General features: G+C 39.3%; 1 protein-coding gene and 1 long non-coding RNA gene across 2 annotated transcripts in view; one reads left to right on the forward strand and one right to left on the reverse strand.

Annotated features, from left to right (window-relative positions):
* Window positions 1-1,555: 1,555 nt before the first annotated feature.
* Window positions 1,556-10,512, forward strand: LOC121396089 (dixin-A-like). Its single transcript, XM_041570693.1, has 5 exons — window positions 1,556-1,648; window positions 2,293-2,364; window positions 4,150-4,261; window positions 7,442-7,550; window positions 9,764-10,512. The coding sequence occupies exons 3-5, from the start codon at window positions 4,152-4,154 to the stop codon at window positions 9,965-9,967; spliced, it is 423 nt and encodes a 140-aa protein (XP_041426627.1). The 5' UTR covers window positions 1,556-1,648; window positions 2,293-2,364; window positions 4,150-4,151; the 3' UTR covers window positions 9,968-10,512.
* Window positions 2,299-21,760, reverse strand: part of LOC121396103 — a 211,964-nt gene continuing 192,502 nt past the window's right edge. Inside the window, exons 2-3 of the long non-coding RNA XR_005962822.1 lie at window positions 13,454-13,554; window positions 2,299-2,514 (exon numbers count right to left, since the gene is read on the reverse strand). This is a non-coding gene — a long non-coding RNA (uncharacterized LOC121396103). The remainder of the gene's footprint in view (window positions 2,515-13,453; window positions 13,555-21,760) is intronic.

The following is a 21,760-nucleotide window of genomic DNA, read 5'->3' on the forward strand; positions in this document are numbered from 1 at the left end:
CAATTTTAAATTTTTATTTGTCTTGGTGTTTATTTTTTGATGTGTAGTAACGAATTTTTTAAAAATGTTTTTTGATGTTACTGGTCCTTTAAATAAACCCAATAGGCTGGTTTTGCTTCCAATAAGGAATAATTATATCTTAGTTTGGATCAATTACAAGGTACTATTTTATTATGATTATTATTATTATTACTACAGAGAAAAAGGAAATCATTTTTAAAAATTTGCATTATTTGGATAAAATGGAGTCTGTCGGAGACAGCCTTTCAGTAATTCGGGGTTTCTGGATAACAGATCCAATTCCTGTATCATTATTTTATCATGGCATGGTCTACTTATGAGAACATGTCAAAGAAGCGTGTGTAAGTTATGTAAGTAAGATGATAATTGGTCCCTGTGCTTGGTTCCACTCAGAGCCCAGAGCAGTCTTAATTTGCACTACCATGGAAAATATGCCACTGCCCACCTTAAAATTAAATGCAGGCCATGTGGTGTTGAACATCCTAAATGAATCTGTTTATTTTTTTAGGTGGACTTACAGAGAAAAATGGAAGAGAGGAGCCAGTTTATTGCAGACTATAAAGTAAAAATGATATTGTAACAAACAGTATCTATTTAAATGGTATTTACCAGAGCAAATAAGAGTATTCATATAAAATCTGTAAAAAATTTTGCTTTCAAATAAAGCATCTTCAGAGATTAATATGGTATATAGTAACATCCCGCTGTATTCTTTAAAGAGGATGTCTAAAAATAAATAGATTGTGTAAAAAGTATGTGCCTGCCACTAAACAGGTACAGTGCATATTTGAGTTATTATTGTAATCATCATCTGCAAATTTCCCAAAGCTGTCTGTGATGGTTTTCATTCATTTAGCCCATGATACTGTATATAGTAGCGGTAAATTAAAACCAAACAGACTTGCTTCAGACAACTAGTTTCCCACTAGTTTGAAATAGGTATTTACCCACAATATCCTAAGAGAAAAGAATTTCTGTCCCTAAACTTAAATTAGAATTGGTTGTTCCAAATTGACACACGACATCAGTCATATACAATGCTATTTTACCATCTTTACTCCAATGATTATATTGACCATTGATTAGTAATTGATATGATTATTGGGCAAATACATTTACCATCATGTACAAGCAGTTACTGGAAATATGGATAGTTTTGAGGCAATTACACAGACAGGCACCTGCTATTATAGTTGAAATTGACCTACTTTATCTTCTCCTGTCTCCCATAAAATGTACAAATACAAATTTAATTGGCACATCTGAGACACACATTCACACCACTTTTGCAATGTTATACGTTATAGATAGATAATGTTATAGATAAATCTATAGGCTCTGTTTCATCCACAGATGATCCACTGAGGAGCTAGCTACTACAACATTCCAGCTGCTATAGTTACCTTTAAAGCATAGATTTCCCAGATTTTCAGCGTTTGTACATTGACTTGATCAAGTGTTTTGCGCCCTGAGAATTTCTCTAAAGGTCCCTTGTAATGCACGCCAGTAACCTTGATAATGAATGTTATTGCAGAAAGATTTAACCAAGAAGGAATGGCTTATACAACAACTGCAAGGAAAGCTTGATGAATCTCAACGGAAGCTTTCTGAAGCCAACTATCACAAGGTACTGGTAACTTTTAATTGCTGGCCCCTCATTGACTAATGCAATGACCCCTGTTCTTGTGGTTTATCAAATTATATTGTTCATATAGAACAAGCTGGGCTATCCGGCACTTAAGGGAATCCACAGGACCAAATTATAAAAGTAAAGGCAACGTTTATCGATTAAAGTTAAAAAATACACATTACCATAGGCACTACGCATTTGTGTCCAATAGGCACTTAGCCATGGGCCCATGACTAAGCGCCTATTGGGCAAGAAACATGGATTCCCTTAGAGTGATGGATAGCCCAACCTGTTCCATCTGCATAATATCGATTTGCTATTCCCTGAGCTGAGGGGCGGGGGATGGTGCACCTGGACTAGTGATTCTGCTTGGTGGGTTATCTACCTTGTCATTCTGTTGCACCTCTCACTTCTCTTTGTCTTATCAAGTTATATTGTCAACACCGTTGTTTTGTTGATTTTTAGCAATTTATAGATTAACTGTGTGATGGTCAGTCCACGTGTTTCAATTATTTATGGAGTTTGAAAATATATTTCTATACAAACCATGGCTCACGAAAAATTATACAAAGGGTTGTAATTATAGTTTTCTATTAGTGAGAGTGAAAAATGTTTGTGTTTATTTAAATGTTTTGTTTCAGACTGACCTTCAGAAAGAGTTGGATCACCGGAAGGCTCTTCCTCAGCAGTACATGAATGAAGAAGATGATCAGGTAGAGCTGAGTGTTTCACGTTACTCTATATATAGTGGCCACAGTTGTATCCACTTCTGCATTCTTTTTCTCTTTACACGCTGTGTTCTGCAGAATGGCAGCAGGCCTCTGTGCTCCATTTTTCAGCAAGTTCTTGCCGGTGCTCTGCTCCTTACACATTTTAAAGTAGAGTTCAGCTTTAACTGGGATTCAAATCCTTGTTAGACAAGCACTAAAGGGTGCTGACTTGCACCCCTGGGAAACATAAATGATTCCAATGGAATTCTACAACAGCAGATAAGTATAATATATCAAGGGAAAATTGTCTGCAGCATTAGCAGTAAAGTGTCACCAGACATCTACGTGATATGGTCACCCCCTAAATTATATATTTTTTTAACCTGCAACCTAATTTTTCCTGAGAAAAAATAGGTTAGACAATATTGAATAGAATAAGTGTTGGACAATATTGACATCAAGGGGTCTATGTATTAAAGGTCGAGTTTTTTTTGTGAAAAAACCTTGAATATTTGGAAAGAAACAAAACCTCACATTTTTAGAGATTTATTATGCTCCAAAGCATCAAAAAATCTGAAAATACTCCAGCTAAAGCCTGTTAAATTCATGTAAAAGTCAATGGCAGAGGTTTAACCATTTGAAGATGTTTTTTGCCTTCATAATTTTCTGGTGTTTGGGGTGCTGGTTTTCTCTGAAAACACTACAAATTCAGGTTTCTGGGCACTAAGTTTTTATTCAATAGTCCCCCATACACTGAAGGAGTTATGTCATAGTAGATGTAGATTTACTATGGGCTTGGAAACCAAAAACAATAATTTTAGATGTTTTCTTTTATACAGTAGACAAGTAAATCATCATTATTTTTATAGCAGCAACAAGTTAACCAATGCTTCATGTTCAACAAACAAAATTGTGATTAGAGGGCCCTGCAATCTGTAGATTGTGGCAAATGCCAGAGAAGCTGCTGTAAGATACAATAGACAGTCACTATCATTGGGGCTCTGGGAGTTGTTTGGGCCTCTGTGTATTTGAAATGCCAGGGTAGATTTTAAATCTCAGCTTGGACCTTCTGCCATTTTTTTTTTGCTTTCCTATTTATCATACCGAGTGGTTTACTGTATTTTGTTCTCTTGAGCTGCTTGTCAGAATTTACTATTTATATTAACTAGTGGAGAAATACAAGTAACAAAATGGTAACCACACTGTTGTACCTACTTACATTTTCTCTTAGTAAGTCATTCAGTTACTTTACAACTTAAAAGAAATATGACCTTCCTGTTTTAAGAATAGTACCATTCCCTCTACATGATGCTCTAGGGAACCATGGTTGCAGTCTAGTATTTGAGAAAATGCAGCACAAGGCCCATCATGCTGTGATTTTACTACACACTGGGCAGTGATATTTTAAAGGGGTTGTACACCTTCAAATACTTTTCAGTTCATTTGGTTTCAGATTGTTCACTAGAAATAAAGACTTTCCAATTACTTTCTATTTGTGACCATTTTTCTAATATTGAAGTGTAAAGTAAAGAGTTGCAGTATTTCTGGTCAGGTGATCTCATCACAAAATGGGGGTTCAAGGCAAGAGATGTAAAAGGGCAATATTTGCTTAAATATATACACCAGTTTGGTAAGATTCTTTAATATGCCACTTAATATGATATAAACTATATGTTGCTTAAGTATTCATTTTGGGGGTATAGTTTTCCTTTAAGTGACAAGGGTAGGGAGGCACAGTATAAACACAATTATATTGTCCATAACTTTTTGTTATATTGATTTTTGCAGCAATGTCACATTCACAGAGCACCCCAGTCATGGGCAGCAGCAACTCATCCACCAAAGTGCTGTACTTTACTGACCGCTCTCTGACACCCTTCATGGTCACTTTACCAAAGAGGTAATGGTAAATGCAATATTCAGCTACATACAATTTCAAGATAATCGTTGTTTGTAAATGTATATAAAAGAAAAAGCAATACTGAACAGCTATATAACATTGTAAACAAAAATATCAAAAACAAAAAAGGAGAAAAAGCACAGGTAACATAGCAGATAACAGATAAAACACCATTTTATTGGACACACATGGTTTATCTGTTATGTGCTATTTAACCTGTGCCTTTTCTCCTTTTTTCCAGCTTGAATGGCTGGCTGCATGGCTACAGAGCAGCTTGTTTATATAAACTATAGTAGTGTTTCTGAAGCAACTTTTACCAGTGAATGCTCTATGTATATTATATGTTAAAGCGATATTGACACTTTCCTATAAAAATCATAGGAACGTGTCCATATCAAGGAGGTGCTGCACGCCGAATAGTTTCCACTAAAAGCCACCCCCAGCCCCTCGAAGCTTTGTAAAAGCCGTCCCTCTGACACTTCAAACGAATCTTCTGCGTTGCTTCAAGGACCAGTAACATCAAAATAATTTTTTAAAAAATTCGTTAGTATACAACGAAAAATATACATCAAGACAAATAAAAATTTTAAATTACAAAGCCTTTATTAAGAAATAACTTACTGAAACACCACTTCCTGTCCTCTTCAGAAAAGGCGATAGGGCGACCATCCATCCAGCGGTGCTCGATTTCTCCTCCCTGGCTGGATTCTGCATTGAAGAGAGAAGAGGATGGAGCGTGATGGGGCCACTGCTCTTCTGCAAATAATCCTCACAGCATTGGCAGTAACAGAGATACATGGAAAGTCTATTTTCTATGCCAGATATGATGGCCAATGCTGTGCTCTTTGCCACTATATCGCTACAACCTGTCTTTTGTGTATAAATCCCCAAAGGCTCCATTACTAACTTTGGCACATAGGGACAGGCGCTCTTCAATGCAGAATCTCTCAGTTCCGTTGCTTCCTTTTCCTGTAGTAGGGTTTTTTTGTAGTGGGGTTCGTGCTGGCTGTACGGGTCCCCTGGGGAAGGGGAGAGGTTCCTTGCATTTGAGTTGCGCTGTACCTAGCATCTCGGCGGAACTGAGCGAGTCTCTGAAGAGTGGGGCTGGGGAGCTCCGTAAAATTCGGGGATTGCCTGAGCGCGTCACACCTGACTTGTAGGATAATGTGTTGTCGCGCAAAGCCCCCCCCCCCGGTGCGTTTGTATGGGAGCTTCCGTGCCGGTATTGAGATCTGCCACCCCGCCCGCGTCTCCAGCCTGACACCCACGCGATTCTCCCGTGGGCTTCTCTAATGGCGCCTGTCCCTATGTGCCAGAGGGGGGGTGTTCGTGATAGTAATAGAGCCTTTGGGGATTTATACACAAAAGACAGCACGTATTGATATTGTGGCAAAGAGCACAGCATTGGCCATCATATCTGGCATCGAAAATAGACTTTTCTATCGCTGTATCTGCGCTTGTATCGCTGTTACTGCCAATGCTGTGAGGATTATTTGCAGAAGAGCAGCGGCCCCATCACGCTCCATCCTCTTCTCTCTTCAATGCAGAATCCCGCCAGGGAGGAAAAATCGAGCACCGCTGGATGGATGGTCGCCCTATCGCCTTTTCTGAAGAGGACAGGAAGTGGAGTTTCAGTAAGTCATTTCTTAATAAAGGCTTTGCAATTTAAAAGTTTAATTTGTCTTGGTGTTTATTTTTCGTTGTATACTAACGAATTTTTTTTTTTAATTTTTTGATGTTACTGGTCCATTCAGTAACGCTGAACTGGGGGCAGAGTGATCCTTCCATTGGCTGGAGTCCTGTTCTAATTTGTAATTAGCCTATGGAAGGATTGCAACGCCCCCAGCCCAGTGTCATTGAAAAAATGCAGAAGATCATTTAGGAGTGTCAGTAGGGTCGGCTTAACAAAGGTTTGCGGGGCTGGGGGGGGTTTAGAAGAAACTATTCGGCCTGCAGCACCTCCTTGATAAGGATACGTTCCTATGATTTTTATAGGAATGTGTTGGTATTGCTTTAATTACTTTAAAATGCTTTCATTTTTGGTGTTACTGTTGCTTTAACCACTTGCCGGCTATAGATTATAAATGCTACAGTGCCAGCTCTTCTGCCATCTCCTTAATTAAAGCTGCACTACCGGTATGTGATGAGTGAGTTCTGGCAGGAAAGTCCCTCAAAACCAACAGAGAAAACACTTGGGGGCAGATTTATCAAGGGTCGAATTCCGACCATCGAATTGAAATACTTTGAATTCAATATTCGAATTCGAACTTTTTTCATAGAATTTTGGTATTCTGCGGTCGAAGTAAAATCGTTCGATCAAACTATTAAATCGATTTTACTTCTACTTCAAAAAACTTAGAAAAATGCTATAGAAGGTCCCCATAGGCTAACATAGCACTTCAGGTTTAATTTGGCGAAGTATTGAAGTTAAAGTTTTTCTAAAGAGACAGTACTTTGATTATCGAATGGTTGAATATTTGAATATTTGAACTATTTTACTTCTAATCTAAGCCGTAGTATCCTATTCAATGGTCGAAGTATCCAAAAAATGACTTTGAATTTTTTTACTTCGAAAATGGCCAGAGTCAGGTCCGGACTGAGAATTAAAATAGGCCCTGGCATTTCAGGTACACAGAGGCCCAATCAGCCCACATATAGGCCCATAACAACCTCCATCAGCCCACTAAATACTGACTTTCTATGGGATCTTATAGCAGCCCCTCTGGCATTTGCCAGAACTCACAGATTGCCAGTCCGGGCATGGCCAGAGTGTCAGACAAGAAGGCTAAGAAAACTACTCTGCCTTGATTCCTGCTACCCTGCTGTGCCCTTTGCTGTGCCCTTTGGAGCTCACTGTATAATTATCACATGCTCACAAGCCTTAACACAGCCTTCAAACCCTTTGCCCTGAGTCCATGGCTCCAGCTGAAACTCTTGACCTTTGACCAAGTTTGGGTGGAAAGGGCAGAAGGCAAGACAATGTTAGCCTTAGTCATCTTGCCCTACTATTGCTACCATTTCCTAGTTAACCAGTCTTTATACTTAATAATCCTGACAGAAGCGCTTTTTCTTCCAAAGATAAAAAGGACTCTGGTTGCCTAATCTCCTTCTAGATAATGTGCCGAGACAGTTGAATCTCCCTCCAGTTAATTATTATAAATTAATGTTCTCCATCAATAGTTTAGGAGAGGTGACACTGAGGGACTTCAGAGCAGCTATTGGTCAAGAGGGAAGTCACAGATACCACTTCAAGGCTTTGGATCCTGAATTTGGAACAGTGAAAGAAGAGGTAAGATTCCTTTTAATAAGTTTCTACATATTAATAAGGGACCTGAATAAATCTTTGATAGCAATTCCTCATGGAACAAAGTGCAAGGTGCCCTAGTCATGGAAATCCTCTAGTAGGTTGAAAATATTTTCCATGATGCAAAGTTGTTTACTCATGGTTGTGTTAGTGGCATGGGTAGAAAGTAACCTGCTCCATGCTGCTGTCAGTCATGTGATTATTTCAGAAGCTCTGCAAGGATTCAAGATGTTCACTCAAGATCAGTTACCCTTTACCCATATACTACACTGCTGCTGAAATAAGTGACTGACTTAACAAGGAATGTGAACAAGATAAGGAGGCCTGACCAATGTACCATAAACAAATTAAATGAACTTATGGCGAATGGCACACATACTGTTAGCTTTGCTGTGGCATTTTAGCACAAACACAGCAAATACTACTCAGTGATGCTTATCATTTACATGACATTAAGCAATTGTCAATTTTTAGGCAAAAAAACCACTAGCCAATTCGGTTATTTCCATTCTTGTATATGACAGGTTTCACTGAGAAATACATTTCAGGTGTTTTTATGTTGGGTGAAATATGCATTAGGAGGGAGAAAACACATTTACTAACCTTCTATACCTGCTCCATGCATTAAAATGCAAGGTGCAAAATACAGGACACAAAAAAACTTTGGAATTAGCACCTGCCTTAAAGGAGAACTACACCCAAAAAATGAATATGGCTAAAAATGCCCTATTTTATATACTGAATTTATTACACCAGCATAACATTTCAGATTGTCAATAGCAGCAATAATCCAGGACTTCAAACTTGTCACAGGGGGTCTCCATCTTGGAAAGTGTCTGTGACACTCACATGCTCAGTGGGCTCTGAGCAGCTGTTGAGAAGCTGAGCTTAGGGGTCGTCTTTGCAAATATCAAGCAGAAAATGAGGTTGGCCTGTAATATAAGCAGGGCTGATAATTAAATTCTGATGCTAGTTGCACTTGTTTCTGTGCTGCCATGTAGTAATTATCTGTATTAATTACTAATCAGCATTATATTGTGACATTTCTATTCTATGTGTACTGTATATTGTGAGTGGGTCCATAAGCTCAGTAAGTGACAGCAGCACAGAGCATGTGCAGTAAATCAGCAGAAAAAAAGATGTGGAGCTACTGGGGCATCTTTGGAGACACATATCTTTACTGCTAAAGGGCTGTGGTTGCCTTGGGCTGATACAGAAGCCCAAAACATAATATACAACATTTCTAGCCTACTTCTTTAGTTAAGCTTTAGTTCTCCTTTAAGGATGTGTTTCTTCCAAGACTGAGTGGTGTGCTGCACCTACACATGCTGATTTGTATCTAATCAATCATGTGGCTCTGTGCCAAAATGATGCAATTCCGACCAACACTGATGTGAACAATTAATTAAAGGTGTGAACAATTAAAAGCTAAATGTGTAATTACATAACAATAAACCAATCAACTGCAGAGCTAGTATTGAGTTTCCATAGGGTGCAGCCAAAGGCCTGTAGTACAGCTTAATTGTTGTTTTAAAGGGATACTGTCATGGGAAAAATTTTTTCCAAACGCATCAGTTAATAGTGTTGCTCCAGCAGAAATATGCACTGAAATCTGTTTCTCAAATGAGCAAACAGATTTTTTTTATATTTCATTTTCAAATCTGACATGGGGCTAGACATATTGTCAGTTTCCCAGCTGCCCCCAATCATGTGACTTGTGCTCTGATAAATTTTTTGCTGCTGTACTGCAAGTTAAAGTGATATCACCCCTCCCTTTTCTCCCAGCAGCCTAACAACAGAATAATAGGATGGTAACTAGATAACAGCTCCCTAACACAAGATGACAGCTCCCTGGTAGATCTAAGAACAGCACTCAATAGTAAAATCCAGGTCCCACTGTGACACCTTCAGTTACATTGAGTAGGAGGAACGACAGCCTGCCAGAAAGCAGTTCCATCCTCAAGTGCTGGCTCTTTCTGAAAGCACATGACCAGGCAAAATTACCTGAGATGGCGCCTACACACCAATATTACAACAACAAAAAAATACACTTGCTGGTTCAGGAATTAAATTTTATATTGTAGAGTGAATTATTTGCTGTGTAGTAATAATTACTTTCAGATTTACACATACATATAATAACATCAGCGTGGAAACGTCCCCAGTAATTGGTTCAGTTCTTGCTTTTCTTTCCCCAGGTGTTTCATGATGAAGATATTATTCCAGGCTGGGAAGGTAAAATAGTAGCCTGGGTGGAAGAAGATCACGGAAGCATTTGGTACAATGAGAAACTCCATGATACGGGTCTGGATATTTTATCATGCTGCCAAAAGAGGATTCTGCAGGCACCAAAAGGAAAGCTCATACATAGTTCCAGCTGCAGGAAAGTGGATCCTTACTAGTTGCTGGTGATGCCTTTAATGCATCAAACGAGACAATATACATTTGGGATAGCCGCAATGACATTATTTCTTAGGATTTATGTGGTCCCTGCCTTGTGGTTGCCAGCAGCCTTATAATGTATGAAATACAGTATGTGATGAAGAGTATTCAGTATTTTTCTACAGGTGCACTAAATCTAGTTTTGCAGTTATAGCAGGGCAATATGTAACAGGTCCCTTCAGGTTAGACAATCCTTAGATTGGGTCAAATGCAGTAAACTATTTGCCATCTACGTAGTCTGCATATCATTGGTTGGAACATGGAAACATAAATTCTACAGCATAGGCCACTCAGATGGCCAGATTGTTATTGCTGTAGAATTTAATCTATGGTACAAAAATGGTTAAAGCATGGATATTCATCCTGGGCCTGTACATCTCACAAGATACGGTGTAGGAGGCTTATAGTTCAGTGCTAACCATACACATATTAAAAAGATGTTTTCAGATTTTTGCCTGAAAACCACTAAATCTTCGGATTATTACACGAAACCCATCGCAGATGAAGATATCTTTGGGACTTCTCCCACTGACTTATATGTAACCATGGCAGGTCTGAGATGCCGGATTTTCAAATTCAGACTTTTTCCATACTCTGAGCATAATATATCCCAAAAAAATTCAAGTTTTTTTTTCATTTTTTACTTAGCATTCAGACTTTAATAAATAACCCCTGTAATGTTTACATTTTACATGTGTGCTTTTGAAGATTCGCCATCATTTCTAGAAAGCATTATATTTGTATTTCAAATACTTGAGGCAGTTCATAAATATGTATTATCTAAGGCTGTGGACAGCAATCTTTTATCTCAGCAGAGCTGATAGGAAACACAATACAATATAAACCAGGGCTTCAGCTATAGGTTCATTGCACATGGTACAGTATGTTTATTCCCCGCATTAGATTAAAGATTAATTCTCAAGCATTTTGTCACACACGACAGGAGCAAATTTACACAGGCAACAAAATGAATGACACACATCAGTTTGTGTTGCTCATGTGTTTAGCAGCTAATACAGAGAATTGCTTCCCATTCATTGTAATGACAGTTGCCTTGACCTTGCGGGGGCACTTGGTGCAGCAGTGGTTGTTTCCTCAGGTCCGATTGGCAGAAAATAAATTCTTTTATCTCATGCCAGATGTATTCAAGTCAAACGTATTTAAATTTTTGGCGTTACTAATGGCATATGTACCACTGCCCCTATTAAAGTATGGGGAATGCTATGGTCACAGGCCTGCTCAAAATATGGCTCTGTGATCCCCACAAACAGATAGCATTTTTAGTGACAAGCTGAAAAGAAAGGCTAATAATTTGTTAAGGCAAAAGCAAACATTGCCATTGTACTCCAAATCGTTCACCTATGAGCAAGATGGCCTCTGCTTTTAAGTCAAGGCATACAAAGTAGAGCATCCGAAATTGCAGCATTTAGGAATCTGGGCAAACAGTATTTCTTGTGTTTTACGCCCCTAGTGATTCCATTTGCTACTAGTGGAGTATGATTATAAATGATATCAAGGAGGGCCCAGTGTGCACTGTAAAATCACTAGGAACAAGTATAAGTGTATGGGTCCATAAGATATTTTGCACTTAGTGCACCAACACTTGTGTCTACCCAGCTCACTATATTCTCTTCCTACAACTTCCCTCCCCTGCTTATTATATAGATGCAGAAGCGTAAAGACTTGGACTGGTCATTTTTTGAATAGATACAGTATATAAGATCTGAATTCACCAGCACCCAAACCCTGATTATATTTCAGAGTTATGTCTTTATAGGGCTCAATATTTAATATGCAATAATACATATTAAAATTGGATGAATTTTAATTCTATGGTTTCAGGGCCTTCTAAATTTCGGTCTCTTCAGATATTGGCAGTAATAACCTAAAACTCACCCTGTTAACTCAAATATTTTGATCTTTCTGCTTTTATGCAAACTACCTCTCTTAACTGCTGCTTATAACCATAAACATAATCTGCCCTAAATCCTAAAAAACTCCTTCTACATAACTTATCAGTGTCCCAGCCTACAACCAATAGCAAGTGGCGGAACTACCGGGGGAGCAGGGGGTGCGAGTGGGACAGGGCCCGCACCCCCCTCAGGGCCCCCCGGCAGCCCACGCGCCACTAAACTGCAGTCTGAAAATTGCGTACGGAGGGGGGCGGGGTGCCGGCTGCGCCTCACGCACCAGGGCCCGCCCCCCTCTAGTTACTTTATTGCCAGTAGCTCAATTCTTTTATCTGTTTTTATCATAACTAACATAACCTTTAGCTGCTACAACACACGCTTACTCTTGGTTTCCTTATAGAGACTCCATGAAACATTGACATTGTTTCTTTTAATGGTCCTTGCAGTCACTTATTCCATAACATTCTCACATTTCCACCAAAAGAGCTTACATTCATTCCCATCCCATGTGCTGACAACAGAAAATAATGCCTTTCTTATGTACATGTCTTATAACATTAACTATCATAATCATCAATATACCTTGTAAGGTCCATTAAGCCTTATGTAGAGCAATGTTAAGGGATGTATTATTATAGGCTAAAGTGATAGTTTGCCTTAACCGTAAATATATTTATGTATTTAGTTTCAGAGATGAGACAACAGGAAAAAAATCTGAAATGTTCCACTGAAAATAATAAGGTGGCACTTTATCTTTATAGTAAATAACCTTTTTTTTATGCCTTTTAGAATAAAAATGTTAATTTAGAATAAAGACTAAAAAGGATCAGTTAAGCTCTTGTTTAAAGGATCTATTGTGTCCATTTACATAGTCTAAAGATTGCCATACATTTAGGATCCAATCGGCTGCTTAATGGATCCCTTTGGCAGCTTAAAGGGGAAGGAAACCTCCTCGGCGCTAACCCCCCACCCCCCCTCCCGTGTATTGCCCCCCCTCCCTCCTCCCCCCTGGCCTACCCCTCCCGCTGGGCAAATGCCCCTAACTTGTTACTTACCCTTCTGCGCAGGTCCAGTCCAGGGAGTTCACAGCCGACATCTTCTTCCACGCGATCTTCTTCCTCCTTTGACCGGCGCATGCGCAGTAGGATCATTTCGCCGGTACGATCTACTGCGCATGCGCGTGACTTTTGGCGCATGCGCAGAAGATCCGTACCAGCAAAATGCTCCTACTGCGCATGCGCCAAAACGCCGGTCAAAGGAGGAAGAAGATCGCGTGGAAGAAGATGTCGGCTGTGAACTCCCTGGACTGGACCTGCGCAGAAGGGTAAGTAACAAGTTAGGGGCATTTGCCCCGCGGGAGGGGTAGGCCAGGGGGGAGGAGGGAGGGGGGGCAACACACGGGAGGGGGGTTAGCGCCGACGAGGTTTCCTTCCCCTTTAAATCTGCTCTTGTATGGCCACCTTGAGGCTAAGGGCAAATGTGGTGAATCATCTGCTGTCAGAGAAACTGCAGTTTGAAAAAGATTGACGCCAATACCTTGTCTGCTGCAAATGGGGGTTTCCCAATCTTTATTTCATGGTGCTCTTGAGTCTTGACACTTCACAGTTATCAAACGTTTCGGGACCGCAAAAGAGAACCTGTGCAAAAATTATAGACAAAGCAGTTGTGATCCCTATGTAAAAGAAGAAAAATGTAACCGTTTGTGTCTATCTTGTTACAGTCCATAAGTGTTATACAACATTTTGCAATAAGCGAGAATATATCATGATCAATTTTCTTTCATCTTTGCCATTAAAAATTCATTCATGTGAATATCTATTGTGTATAAAGTGCATCAAATTCCACCTGTAATAAATATCAATATAAAATACAATCAATAAAAGTCTTCTACTTTACTGATAACTCATTTTTTTTATTGTATTTTATATTGATATTTATTACAGGTGGAATTTGATGCACTTTATACACAATAGATATTCACACGAATGAATATAGTTTTAAAAGATACAGTGCACCAATCTGTAATCTTTCAAACAAACATGTGCTTCTGTCTGATATTTCATCAACCAACATAACCAGTTTCAAATCCATGAATTCGTGGATAGTGCTTAAAGGGGTGGTTCACCTTCAAACAACTAGTTGGTTTCAGATAGATCACCAGAAATAATGACCTTTTCCAATAATTTTCTATTTTCTATATGTGACCGTTTTTCTAATATTGAAGTGTAAAGTTTCATTTTTCACCTTCTAAAGCAGCTCTGGGAGGGGGGTCAACGACCCTGTAAACTATTCTAAATGGATACATTTAGTTGATACATTTCTTATCTTTGTCCCTGCTGAGCAGAATCTCTGGGTTTCATTACAGGCAGTTGTTAGAATTGATACAATAGTTGTTAATTCTCCAGAGATGCTGCTGAGAAATGTATCAACTCAATGTTGCAAAATTGTAACAGTTCAGAGTCTGCACCTGATTTACTGAGCTGCTAGAATCAAACACCAGAGACACGAACATTCAACTTTAAACTTAGATTTTGGAAAAACAATAAAAAATAAATAATGGAAAGTAATTGGAAAAAGTCTTTATTTCTGGGGAACAATCTAAAACAACTGAATTGAAAAAAGTGTTTGGAAGGTGAACAACCCCTTTAATGTTCAGATTTGAAATGTATGCCATTAAAACTGCCTTGTGTTCTTGATCCTCATAGAAAAACACATATCAAATGAAATACATTGTTATCAGGTATGGCTATACAGATGAAGGTCTGTGGGTTAGACGCAGCCCCCCAAGTCAATTTAATGGTCCCCTATGCCCTCTAAAACAGCGTCATCCTACTTTAATTTGAGTGGTGAACGTTATATTTATAGGATTATTGGCCCACAGCATGGAAAAGTTAGGCATGAATGTTTAAAAGGACTACAAAATAGAAGGCAATCAAGAATTGTATTATATGGAGATTTTATACATAGAATTTGTCTACACTTCTGAAATGTTTCTGTTGTCAAAGGTGAATCTGTAAACACACACACACATATATATCAAGAACAGACAATATATATCAAGAACAGGCACTGAACACTGGGTAAAAAACCCATCCCATTTTCTGTACGTCAGTTGTATACACAATTACAATTCATTGTGTAAAATAAGAATGCTTCTTTTTTGCAATGATTTGTAAACCTCTGGCTGGAAACAGAATCTTTTTTTTTGTTCTAATTGTACAACAATGTAATTATTTAAACAGAATCTTTTTTTTTTTTGATTTGTGCCTATTTTTACACTGGTAACGCATCTTTATATTGTCAAATTAATCTCCCCAAAATGTCACAAAATTGTTTTGGTGTTTCGTACGCTACGTTTAAAAGGGGCTTCAAGTTCGTATTGAAAAAAAGTTTGTTTTATTTGTTAAAGAAAATAATTGGTTTTATGCCAACAATTGTACATACAGAATATATGTTTTGTGGCCTATCCTATGTACATAAACAGTGATGTTTTTACCCGTCTTGTGTTGCCTAATTTATTTTCTTTTTAAGCCAAAATGAGTCATAAATGAATTATTTAATTATTAAAAATAAATTATTATTAGATCATTTTGTTATGAACAAAAAACATTATTATTTTTGTTATCAGAAATCTTTGAGGCTGTTGAAATATGTAACAAAAAAATTACAGGGGTATTTGTGACTGCAAATACCTGGATTTTAAAACAACAGAAAATTTTGAAAGGAGTGTAACTGATTTTAGTTCTGTAACGCAGGGTATCTCAAACCCAGAACTAACTCCAAGGTTCTTGTCTCTGCCCACTCTTCCGCCTTTAGCAGCCGCCTTTGGCTTCGGGTGGAGCCCTCCGCTACTCCGTCAGGTCTTACCAAGGAGAGAGTTCTGAGTGAGTAAGGGAACCAAGCGTGGTGTTGTAGAATGGGAAACAAGGAATGTAGTCATAAACCAGGCCAGGTCGGTAACAATCAGTCAATACGGTACAGATACAGGAGACGTAGGAATGGCCGGGGGGCACAGGGTGGGTCAAACACACAAAAATTGCTGTACAATATTAGAATCCAAGAGAGTAGTCAAAACGGCCAATAATCAGGACAGGCAGCAGCAGACAGGATGAAAACCAGGGACAGGCAGGATCAGTAACAATTTAGAATACACAGAACAAAGCACCCAGGAACTTATGAAAAGACATAGTAACATAGTTAGTAAAGTTGAAAAAAGACACAAGTCCAACAAGTTCAACCTTTTAGTTTTTTTTTTAGTCTGCCTAACTGCAAGTTGATCCAGAGGAAAGCAAAAAAAACCATCTGAAGCCTCAGAGGGGGAAAAATTCAGATCAGCTTTGAAATTCACAGCACCCCATGGAGTGAACCAAGGAGTGATGGGGAACATTGGTAGCAGCAAACTGTGGCCAACCTCGTAAGTAACTTCTGTGGCTGTATCAGCAGGGGGTTCCAAACGTACGGTGTGTACAGTAACGATCATGTGTGATGAGGGAGAGTTCTCCCTGCAGTATTGCTGTGTGACAAGCTCTTCTCCCCTCCCTGTGAGTACACCTGTTCCTTAGCTCCTCAACTGCCCGCTCGCCTCGCTTTCACTCAGTAGTGTGCTAGTGTGTCTCTGCTATTTCTTGTGCAGATACAACCTCAGAGCTCGCTACTGAAGTTTAACAAGTTCTGTTTGAACTTGGGGCGTAATTAAGTGTTTAATGCTAAAGCTTTATGTTATTGGCAGGGCCGCCATTAGGGGGACACAGGGGGTACAAGTGTACCGGGCCTGAAGGGGGGCCTGGCTGTGCTGCACTTTTCAAAATAGGCGGGCCCCCCTAGACAGCGCCGAAGCCGTGCCGCCTCTCCTGAAGTGCCAAACAGCCAAAGCCCCGAAGCCACGAAAAAACCCGAACCGAAGTTGAAGTCATGAAGCGGCAAAAATACCTGAAGTCACGAAAGGAGCCGAAGTTGAAGAGTTCAGTTCTACTGAACATCAATGTGTGTTTATTGATTTTTTTTAAACCCCTGGCCACCAATGTATTATTTTAATACTCTATAGCCCCCGCCACCAATGTTTTTTTAAAAAAATATTTTCTGGGGCCCAATTTTTTTTAACTTGTAAGGGGGGCCCTGGCCGCGGCCCGGCAATCTGTGGGTTCTGGCATATGCATGTATGGTTCCATAGAAAGTTACCATAGAGTGGGCTGGTTGGGGGCTGTTTGGGCCTCTGCGTACTTGGAATGGCATGGCCTATTTTGAATCCCAGTCCAGGCCGGGCCTGGCACCAATGTTTTTTTTAAAAAACATATTCTCTGGGGACCCAATTTTCTTTTAACTTGTAAGGGGGGCCCTGGCGCCAATGTTTTATTAGGGGCCCTGACCATCAATAGCTTTTTATAACTTGTGTGTGTGGGGGGGTTACCATTTTTAGCGCTAATGTCTGTGTGGTCTTTTAACTGTGGTGTGGAGTGGGTGGGGCTAAAAAAACTGTGGGCGCTTTGTGGGCCCTGTAGTTCCAGACCTGAACTCTCCTATGGCCAGCGCTGCCCCCTGATTGTGCCCCCCAGCTCTCAGCACCCACATTGGTTCAGAAACACTGGGGATGCGCAGTGATAAAACAGTTTTTAAAATTTCCCATGCGCCAATCCCCGTTGCTCCGGTCCCGATGATGAAAATTTGTGAGAATAAAAGGGATGGGACCGGCGACGAAAGTCATCTGGCCTAGGGGTTCCTGCTATGTAAATCCGGCTTGAATTTGGCAGGTTATGAAAGTTTGAACATATTTCTGCAGTTTTTTTCAGTTATTACAGTTTTGCTAATGAAGGTGAATTGCCCTTTAAGCTTTGAGTCTAACTTCTCCCAAGGGACCTGTTATCTTATATTGTTACAATTATTTATTTGCTTATCTCAAAATTGTTACAAAAGTATCTTATCGTCTGCTGTGGCTGTTCTGGGCTCTCTGCCAAAAGCCAATTAAGTTAGAAACTTTGTTTCTTTGTCTGCCTGTTCAGTCATGAGAAAAACTGGACTTTCCAGTACAAATGAGGGTTGAGCTGTCAAAAGAAGGACTGTCCCTCTAAAAACGGGACAGTTGGGAGGTATGCGCTGACCATACAGGCAGTCCACAGGTTACCCTCCTGGATACCCAGCGAATGTGCGGAACTGGTGCCTCCCACCCTCCCTAGTGGTGCAGGCCAATTGTTTGGTAAATTTGCGCCAGAGTGATGTCACTTCTGGGCAACGACTATGTCACTTCTGGTTTTGTGGATCCCGAATTGGAAGGTAATTTTATAGGGTCCAGTTTGGGTAGCAGCTCTGGGTAGGGGGATGTGTTGGGTGGCGGGTAGGGGTCGGGCTAGCCACGCTGGACTCCTTCCTGAGGGTTGTGCAGATTTGAGCGCTCGTCAGTATGAGCCCTAAAAACACTCAGCCTTTAGCCTTTGTGACTAATAATATCCTTACATTTTACAAGAGGGATACATTATTCATCATATAGTAAACAAGAGCCATCAACATCCTGTAAATGGGGTTAGGGGTAGAATGAGCGGAACTCAAGAACAATGAGCCTGGGGGCTGGTGACGTTGGGACACATCACACAAATGATTTTGATGGTGTAGGTAGGTTTGCTAGATAGCTCCTATATGCCTGTGCTATACTGTATCTCAAGAAGCTTTGTGTAGCATATGAATGCAATAGAAACCTTTTGGTGGAATAAATGTTTTTAGGTTTGTCAGGAGACTGGTGTCAAGGACCCAGTCAATTTAGGCTGAGTATGATGTTATGTGGTTGATAAATATGTGCTAGGAGAGGTAGGGCCAGTCAGTATATGCCTGTAGTGATGTCATGAGGCTAGTCATGACATGAGGCTAGTCAGCTAGTGATGTCATGAGGCTAGTCAGTAGGTAATGGGAGTTAGGTTATAGGGTCAGTCAGTATACAGTGATATACATCATATATGACCTTTTATTATACCCTGGGTGTGATCTTACAAGACCAAAAATCATTTTTGCTGAGAGTGGTGTCATGAGTCCAGTATGAATTTGCTGGGAGCAGTATACTTTTACTTTTAGACACCACTGCAACAGGATTTCATGTTCATGTTCTATTTGAAGATAACGTATGTAATCTGCACTAACAGCATTAATTCAGACCTCTTAGGCCTTTACCCAAGCTTTGCTGGGAGCCCAGTATGAGGCATTGTGTACTAGAAGCAAATCCAGTGAGTCAGTTAGAAGCAGTGTCACTGAGCTCAGTGAATCAAAATAAACATTTCATTACCAACAACATATTCTTCTAAATCATTTACTTGCATCAGTTAATGATTTAGCTGTTGTTGTCCTCTGTCACATTTGGCTACTGACTATAAATTAAGAAAGGCCTTACACCTTATTCAGAGATACAAGGAAAGTCTGAGGACGTTGACATACTGTAAATGCAAATTATAATTCAAAATCACAATTTATATTCAGTTTTGAAACATTGACATAAGTAAAAAATATATTACAGTTTGTTGACTAGTAACCCTTTCGATCCTAAGGGATTTGAAAATGAGGCTATTGCCCCCTTGCAAAACAGGATAAGGCTGCAGAAAACCAAAATCTCGATTGTCAGAATTTAAGTTTTTTTAAAATGTAACAGAATTATATGGAACATAAACATAAAAATACTTGTACTTTTTTTGTTGGAATCCAGCTGATATCCTAAAAACCACCAGTAGTGTCCATTGAATTCATTGTGATGTGACAGGGATGGTTTTTGGTGCTTCTCTTTTAACTAAAAATCTGCTGGTGTAGAGAATACCCTATCCTAGGGCCTAAGGGCCCTTCTCCTTGAGGTGGATCTTTTGCACATTCCACCACAGGGGAATGCAGGGTGAAGCGCAGTCCATTGTTCCTGATGGCATTGTACTGATGTAAGCACATGCAAGTGGAGAACACTGGTGGGACATGACTTGTAACTTTCCCGCAGGTGAATGTAGGGTGAAACAAGCATCTTTAAGAGCCCCAAGGACCCTAATAGTCAGTATTTGGTAAACAATGAAAAAAGCTGAAAGCTACACCTACTAAAATGATGATTGTCAGTAGGTTTAAAGCAAAGCATTGCTGCATGGTAAAACTGTCTTTTGGAGGACAAAGGTCAACATCCAACTTGTGCTTGAGAATGTTGAAATTATTTGTAACTGGTTCAGGCTATATCACTAAAAGTTTATATAAAGAATTTAAAAAAATAGGACCATCAGTTACATATCATATTCAAACATGTTTTCTATTGTTTTATGTGCAAAAAGATATACAGTACAATTTCCTATCCTGAAGGAAAATGACATGGTCTACATTGCATGGGCTATTTTTCTGTAGCGCTTAATGTCATTTAGGAAGTCTTTCATGTTGTTAACTTGTGTGAACTCTTTTCAGAATGTCTGATGTTCATGTGAGCATTACAGACCACATTCACTCTCAACTTATGGATTAGGGCCAACAAGTCTTGCTGACATTTTTAGGATGGCTGCTAGACTGGATTTTAGGTTTCACTATGGACCTGGAAACTCAAGTAGCTTTCTATGCCTTCCTGGCATCTGCATTGGACTCTTTCATTTCTTCCAGACGTGTAAATCTGGTTCTTGGTGATTAAGTGGAAGACAAATACATTTCCAATTCCGACCAATGCCTTTAACAGCATGATGGTATAATTCAGATCTTCTTTCCTCTTGTCTGTGCCACAAATATGAGCATGATTATGTCTTTTATTGCTTTAACTTATTTTTTGGAAATCCCCATAGAGACAGATAGGTAACACTATTTTTTAAAAACACAGAATCAGTTTGCATAGATAGTAACAAGATACTTAAGGGGGAATGCAATATCTTTCACTAGAACAAAAAATGGTCGCTGGCGAACGTTAGCAACCATGTTTGCGCTATTATTGACTGATTAAAGACCAACGACTTCCTCACAAAGTTTGCAACCCAATTGCTTTTGCAAACGTTTGCAGTGTATGTAATAACATTTTACAATTGCAAACCATTTTTTGCAACAAAATATTTAACAAAACTGCAGAGTTGGTGTTAAAGGTTTTCACCGCGCAATTAAGATGCAATAAAAGCCTAACGAACAATATTACATTGTGAAAGGTGAATTTTTATTCACAAAGTTTTGCTCTTTATGAATTTTATTACATTTCATAAATCTGTAACCACTACCTTTATAGAATAAATTGATCAGCCTATTTTTGAAAAACAAAAACCATTATGTTATTGTTCTTAGTTATGTGTATTGTCAGTTCTCTGCTTGAAGAAGTAATACTAATGTAGTGTTAGACAGGGCCAGATTCAAATCAAAGAACAAATTTAATGTTCATTTCAGTTCTACGTTTCTCCATAGGGTATATATGAATTTGAACGTAACAAATTAGGAGAATGCTTTCATTGAACAGAATCGGACCCATAATTATGGGACAAGACAATTTGCTATTACTAATTTGAGAATAGTTTTCATTTTGATGGTGTTTGATTTAAATTGATCTACTTAAATTTGCTATTGTGGCTACCTTCCTGGCAACCTACATAATGTAAAATATGAGTGCTCTGAACCCATTGTATGCATGCATAGCAGCAGGTGCATTAAGTATCCTGCACCAGAGTCCAGGTGGTGATTCCTGATATTTTGACTAAAAACCCCATTGATGGAGCTACCTTATGGATAAGAAATAGGGGGGTTACTGGAAATGTTCCAAAGTTGAAAGTCAAGAGAAAGGGGTAGATTGTGTGAAAAGAAGAATCAAACGCTCTCAAGCAGCCTGGGATGTAGGATTGTGAAACTGTTGCCCTGAAGGATAATGTCAGAATAATGGGAGAAGAA

This window comes from Xenopus laevis, chromosome 7S, assembly GCF_017654675.1.
Source record: "Xenopus laevis strain J_2021 chromosome 7S, Xenopus_laevis_v10.1, whole genome shotgun sequence".
Classification (NCBI taxonomy): Eukaryota; Metazoa; Chordata; class Amphibia; order Anura; family Pipidae; genus Xenopus; species Xenopus laevis.